The 8,675-nt window shown below is 44.3% G+C and overlaps 2 protein-coding genes across 3 annotated transcripts; one reads left to right on the top strand and one right to left on the bottom strand.

Annotated features, from left to right (window-relative positions):
- Positions 1 to 37: 37 nt before the first annotated feature.
- Positions 38 to 2,320, bottom strand: LOC146656654 (uncharacterized). Its single transcript, XM_085424440.1, has one exon. The coding sequence runs from the start codon at positions 2,309 to 2,311 to the stop codon at positions 509 to 511; it is 1,803 nt and encodes a 600-aa protein (XP_085280566.1). The 5' UTR covers positions 2,312 to 2,320; the 3' UTR covers positions 38 to 508.
- A 428-nt stretch (positions 2,321 to 2,748) lies between these two features.
- LOC146656653 (uncharacterized) lies at positions 2,749 to 7,525 on the top strand. Of its 2 annotated transcripts, XM_085424438.1 has the most exons (6): positions 2,749 to 2,880; positions 3,509 to 4,418; positions 4,687 to 4,783; positions 5,157 to 5,267; positions 5,716 to 5,882; positions 6,215 to 7,524. In XM_085424438.1, exons 2-6 carry the CDS (start codon positions 3,511 to 3,513, stop codon positions 6,786 to 6,788), a joined length of 1,857 nt encoding a protein of 618 aa, XP_085280564.1. In that variant the 5' UTR covers positions 2,749 to 2,880; positions 3,509 to 3,510; the 3' UTR covers positions 6,789 to 7,524. The 2 variants fall into 2 exon arrangements, with proteins under 2 accessions (XP_085280564.1, XP_085280565.1); XM_085424439.1 differs by lacking the exon at positions 3,509 to 4,418 and having other exon boundaries at positions 2,776 to 2,880; positions 6,215 to 7,525.
- Positions 7,526 to 8,675: the final 1,150 nt, after the last annotated feature.

Here is an 8,675-nt window from a genome sequence, read left to right as displayed (position 1 = left end):
TCCCAAGCAATGATCCCGCGTCGGTGGGAGCTCCAAGACTCTTAAGTAGCTCCCCCGACGAGGCCTGATCAGCAGCAGGTGTGTGGCTTCGGGTGTGGCCAGTCCCCTTGCAGGGCCACACCCTCCAGGCCTGACGCCGCCTATAAACAAGTGCTCAGCCACCCACACACACATATACACAAGCACAGGGAAGGGGGAGCAACACCAAAATACACAACAATAATAATAATAATAATAATAATAATAATAATAATAATAATAATAATAATAATAATAATAATAATAATAATAATAATATACATGACTGCTCAGGGATCCTGGGTCGCCCAGTCCCAGGACCCTGACAGTACCCCCCCCCTAAGGGTCGGCTCCCGACGACCCCAAAACCAAAACAAAAAACAGCACAACCAACCCAGGGCGGGCGGCTGGGGGAACCAGGACGGAGGGCCAGAACCAACACAAGCAAAAACAACAAAACAACAAACCGACCCAGTCCACAGTCTCAGAGTCAGACCGCGCATCCCGCAGCGGTGCAAAAAGAAAACGAAAAGACGCCACAAACAGTCACAGGCGGCCCATCAACACAACAAGAGAGTTCAGGGGGCCTACCTCGAGCCCAACGGCGGCGACGTAGCAGCTCCGGCGGACGGCCCCGGGTCCGGCGGCAGCAGCAAAACAGTTCAGGGGGCCTGCCACGGGTCCGGTGGCGGCGGAACGGTTCTGGTGGCCTGCCACGGGTCCGGTGGCGGCGGCGCTGCTCCTCCGGCGGCCTGCCACGGGTCCGGTGGCGGTGGAACGGTTCTGGTGGCCTGCCACGGGTCCGGTGGCAACGTCGCTGCTCCGGTGAGCAACAGCGAGGCGTGGCAACAGGTCCATGACGCGCCGATCGCTGACATGGACGCACCGGACGTGGACGGCGAGGAGGCCGCGCTAGACGTGGAGGTCCCTCCGGTCCGCTGACCTCCGGCCGAGCGAGCTCCTCCTCGGCCGGCAGCGAGAGCTCCTCCTCGGCCGGCAGCGAGAGCTCCTCCTCGGCCGGCAGCGAGAGCTCCTCCTCCGGCTCGCTGAGCTCCTCAGCTGACAGAGCGGGCTCCTCCGGCTCGCTGAGCTCCTCCTCCGGCTCGCTGAGCTCCTCAGCTGGCGGTGCGGGCTCCTCCGGCTCGCTGAGCTCCTGCTCGGGCATGCTGAGCTCCTCCGGCTCGCTGAGCGCCTCAGCTGACAGAGCGGGCTCCTCCGGCTCGCTGAGCTCCTCCTCCGGCTCGCTGAGCTCCTCAGCTGGCGGTGCGGGCTCCTCCGGCTCGCTGAGCTCCTCAGCTGACAGAGCGGGCTCCTCCGGCTCGCTGAGCTCCTCAATTGGCGGTGCGGGCTCCTCCGGCTCGCTGAGCTCCTGCTCGGGCATGCTGAGCTCCTGCTGCAGCTGGACGAAGTCTGAGGTTTCCCGAGCTTGCACTACCCCCCGGGCTTTATGCAGGGTGCAAAGGCAGGCGGAAACTCCCTTGAGCTGGCCGAGGTAGGGGTTTCCCTCCAGGATTGCCTCGATGGCGTTTAACCCCACCACTCTTGCCCTTGTGTTGGTGGTGTGAGTTACCCAGTCCATCAGGCGTTGGACGCGGGTGAGGTCGCTCTCTCCGGACAAGGCCGCTGGAGTGGGCAGTGGAATGGAGGCTGCTGCTGGTGGAGAAGATGGCTGAGCGTGTGATGTGGATGGTGAACAGGATGAAACGGTAAGCGGTGAGGTAGATGTCGCGGGGGATAATTCAGCAGGTGACGGCTGGATCACTAGCCGGGCGATAGGCTGAGGTACAGCGACCAGCTGGGCCGCGGGCTGCGCTTTGGCTACCGGCTGGGCAGCTGACCGTATAAACATAGCCCCAGAGTAAACAGTCGAGGTGAGTGACGATGAATTGTCCATATGACTCACCACAGCCGGCTGTTGAGATGTCTGTGGATTTAGCTGCGGTGAGGAACGCTGGCGGCGCGAACGTAGTTTCCGTGTCGGCGTCGGGGCCGGCGTCTCAGGCAGTGAATCCACCAGCTGTCCGAGCTGGTGGGCAGCCTGAGGAGGAGAGTGGAGGTGGAGGGTGGAAAGTAGGAAGTCCAGGACCACCGCATTAAGGGAGTCCACCAGCCAGGGGAATTCAAAAAGCATCTCCTGCAGCCGCCTCTCCACGGCGTGACGCAAACCTTCCGCAGGCTTCTCCCACCATAATTCACACATGCGGTACACTTTGTCCATAATTTCCCTCCTGAGCCTCTCCTCGGAGACCGCTGGGTCCATAAGTGGCGGGATCATTCTGTCACGGTGCGGCATGGCACACCGTGGAAGGAGTGGGGAAGGAGGACCCAGGCGCGGTGCTCTACGTATAGACAGTGTTTATTTACAGAGGGTGATATCAAACAACAATAAATCCCCGTGTTTCTCCCCAGACTCCCGTGTCGTGTCCTCCAAGTGCTCTCTGCTCCCGTGTCTGCACTCCCGGTGCTCGCTGCTCCTTAAGCCTTCCACGCTCCTCCTGCGGGAAACAATAGCGGCAGCAGTCAGGACACTGAACAATGGCAGGCATACACTACACGACCAAAACCTAAACTGGGTAACTAACGTGGAGTCCCAAGCAATGATCCCGCGTCGGTGGGAGCTCCAAGACTCTCTTAAGTAGGGACGATCTGATTTCCTCGTGTCAGCATTGTTCCCACATCATCATAATTAATGTTGTTCCAGGTTCAACATTGCAAGTGACCAATCACCTTCTTGTGACGTCATTCCTTTGCGACTTCGAAATACCCGCCTTCGAGTATTTCGAAATACAAGTGAAGAAGCGAAAAACCGCCGCCTGTCCGCCGAATTTGAAGTCAATTTAGGATACTTTCCTTTAATAAACGGTAAGCATTATACATATGTTCCTCACTTGGCTTGCTGTTTGTTTGCTAGCGATAGGCTACTTGACGACAGCATTAGCTAACCAGTGTTCTCTAGACCAGCGTCCCCCAACTTTTTGGGTGTTTCGTGGCCCGGGGGTTGGGTCAGGCAAAATTGCAGTAGCTTCCCTGATCATTTTACAAACATAAGTGAAGAGAATCTGGACTAAAAGGCCTAGACTTATGGTTGTGTGCTGAATCTATGAATCAAACTATCACCTGGAAACATAATTAACTGGTCCATAGCTGTGAAACTGGACATGAGTTCTTGATTCTATGGAGATTAACAGTAATCCAGAAATTTACAAATTTGTCCTGGTACATCGCGTAAATGTTGTCCCTGGGACATCGTGTAGAAGTTGCCCTGGGACATCGTGTAGATGTTGTCCCTGGGACATCATGTTAAAGTTGCCAGAGACATACCATATGAAAGTTTAGCTTCTTTTAGCCCCTGTTTGTTTTATATTATTTTATATATATATTTTTTAAAATATTATATTTAATATTTACATTGTATTGCAAAAAACCCCACAACAAGTTAAAATGAATTAATGAATATTGACTAATTAAACCTTCGTTATTTTTCCACCAGAAATGGACGACATAATTAGAAGAAGTGTTCTGAATGACGAAAAAAAAAGAACTGGAAAAGACACACAACTTTGTGTGCATGTGTCACAATGCCAGGAGGACCCATTCAGTGTTGTGTTAGAAAAATTGAACTCATTAACCCTTCATGGACATTATAAATGTTTAAATGTTGCCTCAGGTAAAGACAGGAAAAGAGACTATTACAAATTCAACTGCATCAGAGCTGGGAAAAAAAGTCGAAACAGCTACAGAGCAGTGGGCTGTAAGGCCTATGTTTCATTTAAAGTACTCAAATGTTGGAAAGACCACACAGTCATCGTGCAGCGTACATATGATAAGCATGATGGGCATGATCCTTCGGACCCAAAAGACGCACATTTCAACAATATTTCCAGTGATTTGAGGAGGAAGATTGAGGAACTGCTTTCCCTTGGAACTAAGCCAGCCATCATACTAACCGAATGTCATAAATGGGCCAAAGAACATGGACACAGAGATCTTCACAACAGAGAGCATTTTGTCACACCACGTGACATTGACAGTGTTAGAACCTGCATGATGAGGAAGAAGCACTTTAACTGTGGAGACAGTCAAAGTGTACATACCTTACTTAATGGAAAACATCAAGAACATGTTCTCTTCTATCAACCATACACATCTGACCAAGAACTAATGATTGTTTTGCAGACACCTGTAATGAAATCAAACATGGAGAACTATGCAAAACAGTTAGTATTTGTTGACACCACGCACTGCGTTAACCAGTATTCATTTCCCTTATTCACACTTGTTGTAAGAGATGATCATGGGCATGGAGTCCCTGTGGCCTATGCTATTGTCAGCAACGAAAGTCAGAAAACCCTGGAAACTGTTCTTGGAATAGTTTGTGAGCATTTCCCAACTTCCCCGAGGTAAATAATACATTGACAGCTATTGATTTTGAAATAATTCCTTTTCAAAAAAGTTATAACATGCCAGAATCTAATGCTATAGCTGCAGCATGGGCTGCAAAAAACTTTCCTTTCCAGTTGTTAAAGTTATTCCTATAGGCTGTATGCAGTATTTTATATATCTACTTGTGAGTTGAAATGTTTAATTTGGCATTGAAGTGGTGCTTTGAGATAGCAAAAACATTTTCATACTGTTTAATCTCATTTAGTGTTTTCTTTTTTTCTGTAGAGCATTTATGGTTGACAAAGACTTTGCGGAAATAAATGCTTTGCAGAAGGTTTTTCCAGAGTCAGCTATCCTTCTATGCTGGTACCATGTCTTGCAGGTAAACCACATTGTTTTCTTTTCACGTTGTCTAAGATGCACCTGAAACACATTTTTACAACAGGGTCCTGTTGTCATGATTTGCCTCATTGTGATATTCACCTACTCAGGTTAATGAATATAAAGGGATAAAATGTTGAGTGACTATTTCCATCCATTTAAGACCACAGTGCACTCATCTTCTGGTGGCTGCTTCCCAAAGCTCTTTTTGACATTTAAAAATATGTTTGCCTGGTTGATTTCTGTAATGCACAGGTCCTCTTGTCCAGTGAGTGACAAAGTTATTTTTGGACGTCAGCTTTCTTTTATGCTTTTTGTACAGCTGCTCCTCTGTCTCTCTCTCCAGATTAACTTTTTTTCTCTTACATTCACAGGCTGTTAATCGATGGCTTTCAAAATCAGAGTCCGGGGTCCATGGGCTTTCTAACACCCAAAAGAGAAATGAAATCATTTCTTTCTTTTGTAAGCTGAAAGCTTGCACATCTGTAAGTGTAATTTGTCTATTTCACATTTTGATTTCTTGATTACACTAAGAGCATAATAACTTTCAGTTGCTAAAAAAAGTTACAGAGAGATACAAAATAGATTTTTGAAACAATTTCTAAAACTGGCTTCTTATCTTGCTTATCAAAACAAGTACTTAAGCTGTGCAGACCATCATTGTGTCACCCACTGTGCAGTAGAACTTGTGAGTGGGATTCTTTCACAGACAGATGCTGAAACCAAATATGCTTATAGGTTTAGTGTTCCTTCTTAGCCATTGTAAGGGAAGAAATAATTGCTTCTTAATACAAAAACACGACATATTATTAATAACTTAAAATTCTTAATGTTATTCAATAAAAGGAAAAGGGCTTCAATACATAATATTAAAGATTTCAATAGGTCTGTTAAATGGATTGAAATATATTCTGTTGCATCCAATTCTCTTAGGAGGACGACTTTAAAGCCACATCAGCAGAGTTCTGCCAGACATTTAAGCAATACCCTTTGGTGTGCCAGTATTTTCAGAAGCACTGGGAAGGCATTGGCCACATGTGGTGTGACTATGGCCGTCGCTTCAGTCACGCTCGTTCTGAAACAAACAATGTGATTGAAAGGTATGATTTATTATTTTGACCTCATTCAATTGTATTGCTGAAAAAAAGATATTATGCTTTAATCCAAGAGGCTAAACTGAGTAGGTTCGTCATGTCATTGCCAGAACAGGTTTTAGGCAAATCCTTTAAATTCTAGCAGCGTTTTTTATGTTATCACAACAAAAAACAGAGTAGGTGGATTTGCCTAAATCAGCTAAACCGGCACAGAGCATTCCTTTATAAAAGACGTGTGCAATAGGTATTCCAATTTTTAAAAAAATAATACAGTCTTGATTAAAACTTTAAATTCCTTCAATTACAGTTACTAATCATTTCAAATAACTGTTTTTCAGATTTTTCCACCGCCTGAAATACCAGTTTTTATCTGGCTACAAGAATAGGCGTCTGGATGATCTGATTGAAGTGCTCCTAGGGAAGGCCGACGACTACTTGTCAGTCATAAAAACCCTGCAAGATGTGGGCCGCATGAAAAACAGGTTTGCTGACACCTTGTCTCAAGTTTCAGACTCTGCTTCAAGACTGATGGAAAGTGGTTGGGCTCTTAAAATTACAGTCAAGAACAGCCATGGAGTTAATGCATATCAAGTCCCATCTGAGTCAAGAGAAGACATGGTGTATGATGTCTGCCCTGTTGAGTCCTACTGCAACTGTACATATGGCTTACGAGGACTTCTTTGCAAGCATCTAGTGTTACTTGCAAAATTAGCAGAGGCTGACAATGACATCTATCCAAACATGGAAACAGACATTTCTACCTTGGCAAGAATTGCAGTGAAAGAAAGGCATTACTTTGTACACTGTGAGGACTTGAAAGTGATAAAAATGCCAAGTTTGTTTGGAAATCTGTGTTTTTTTTGCATCGGCTGCAACACTTCAGTGCACTTGTTGTACGTTCTCTCACTATAACACATGTGCTTGCCTGAAGGTTGCTTGTAGCCATTTTAAACAAATGAAAAACTCTCTGAAAAGTCCTCTATCAACTTTGAATGACACTCCTGTAGTTGAAAGCACAGACAAAAAATGCACAGAAGATGCAGTTGGAAAACTAAATGCTGTTTTAGACACAGTTAAACAGTGGGCATTCATTCCAGAGGGTATTACTCCAATGATAGATGAACTGCATACAAATGTCTTAAAAACAAAACAAGTAGGCAAAAGTATATGCCAGTACGAAATAAAGACGACAGATAATGCACGCAAAATTAGGCCATTGTATTCTAGCAAGAAACGTTCGGCCAGCATCGACATTCCAACAGTCTGTGAAAATGAATGTGAACAGTCGATAACCACTGAAAGAGAGACATCCTCTGGAGAAAATGAAAACCTTTTGGAATACAAAACAAAAAAGAGAAGAGTTAAAGCTAAGTATATGCACAAGTAGACTTTTGTGTGACATTTCAAAGGGACTGCATCCATTACTTCTGTTTATTGAAACCTAAAGCTGAATAGCTGTCTTAACTTTCTGCCAAGGAACAGATGAAAAGAAATTGTTTGGTCTCTCAAGCAGTTGTTATTTATGTGTGTTATTCATTACTTTGGCTTGGTTGCTGTTTTTGATACAAATTCATCTGTGCCCATTGTAATATTTTCATATGTTACTATTTTTATATTGCTATGCATTATAAATAAAGGAGTACTTATTACTATTAAAGGTCTGCATTTGTAATTGTTGGTATTATTTATAAAATATGCGCTCTTAAGTTTTTTGCTCCATAAAACGATACCTGTCACTTTTTGGACATAGAGTATCAGCTGTTGAGAATCCTGGCTCATACAAAATAGAAGTAAAAGGTTTCAACATCCAGCCTTTTTATGATTAAATACAAAGTGTAATAACAGAGTTATTGGGGTGTGATTTTGTTAATAGTTAGTCTTAAGTATAAGTTTAATAGTAATGAGTAAGAAAATATAGCCAGAATAATGGAATGAGACTAACACCTGACCTCACACTGAGATTTGGTATGAAGTGGCATGTTTGTGCTAATGCTGACATTGGGGCTCAGAGTTCCTCTGTGTGTATATATTTGTGAACGTTAACTTGGCTAATGTCCAAGGGTTTGACTGCTTTCCTGTTGGATTGTATCACAAAGAACAGGGATAAGAGCACCAGTGGCCGTGCACACCCTCATCTCTCTCCTTCACCCGATCATTAGTGTTGGAAACCGGCATTAGCTCAGAGTAGATTAGACTTCAGTATAGTGCAAGTGATTTGATTTTATGATTATTTGATTCAGTTTTTTCTGTGTTCAAGCTCAATTACTTTAATAAAATATGTTGAATTCAAACAAATAAATAAACAAATAAACTGTGGACATTACCCTTTTAAACCTTTCTGAAACAAGACAGGTAAAAACCAGTGTATAAAAGTTTACCTAGGTATAAATAGCTCTAACACTTTACTCCAGCCTGGCGTCCACACATGTGGACATCACATTTTGGGTTATTTAGACCAAAATACTAAATCTTGATCAACAAGTGCCTGATATACAGTTATGAGGACATTATACTGCAACTGTTCTATCGAAATTTCAAATTAATGTCCTCATATGTGGCTCTCATTTTTCTCAGAAACAAAAATTAGGTAAAAAAAACAAAACCTGGTAATTCTTTCTTTTTACATTCATCGGGTTCCAATCGGCCCAAATATCAAAGAGAAATTAAAAATGCATGCCATGGAAGATTTCGGGTCTTAGGGGGTTAAAATGACCAGACCCCTCCGGCCTGTTTTCCAGGCCACTAAATTAAACCCAGTCAATTACCAATTGAACAGAATAAAAACCTACGAGGTCCACT

This window comes from Rhamphochromis longiceps, linkage group LG12 (genome assembly GCF_057381845.1).
Source record: "Rhamphochromis longiceps isolate RC_006_pf linkage group LG12, R_longiceps_female_GT1.1, whole genome shotgun sequence".
NCBI lineage: Eukaryota > Metazoa > Chordata > Actinopteri > Cichliformes > Cichlidae > Rhamphochromis > Rhamphochromis longiceps.
Note: the sequence above shows the minus strand (reverse complement) of the source record. Positions and strands in the feature narration are given on the sequence as shown.

Coding starts and splice junctions, on each gene's coding strand:
- LOC146656653 (XM_085424438.1), top strand. CDS start 3,511: ATGGACGACATAATTAGAAGAAGTGTTCTGAATGACGAAAAAAAAAGA. Junction 5,268..5,715: donor AGCTGAAAGCTTGCACATCT/GTAAGTGTAATT, acceptor CAATTCTCTTAG/GAGGACGACTTTAAAGCCAC. Junction 5,883..6,214: donor ACAAACAATGTGATTGAAAG/GTATGATTTATT, acceptor ACTGTTTTTCAG/ATTTTTCCACCGCCTGAAAT.
- LOC146656654 (XM_085424440.1), bottom strand. CDS start 2,311: ATGCCGCACCGTGACAGAATGATCCCGCCACTTATGGACCCAGCGGTC.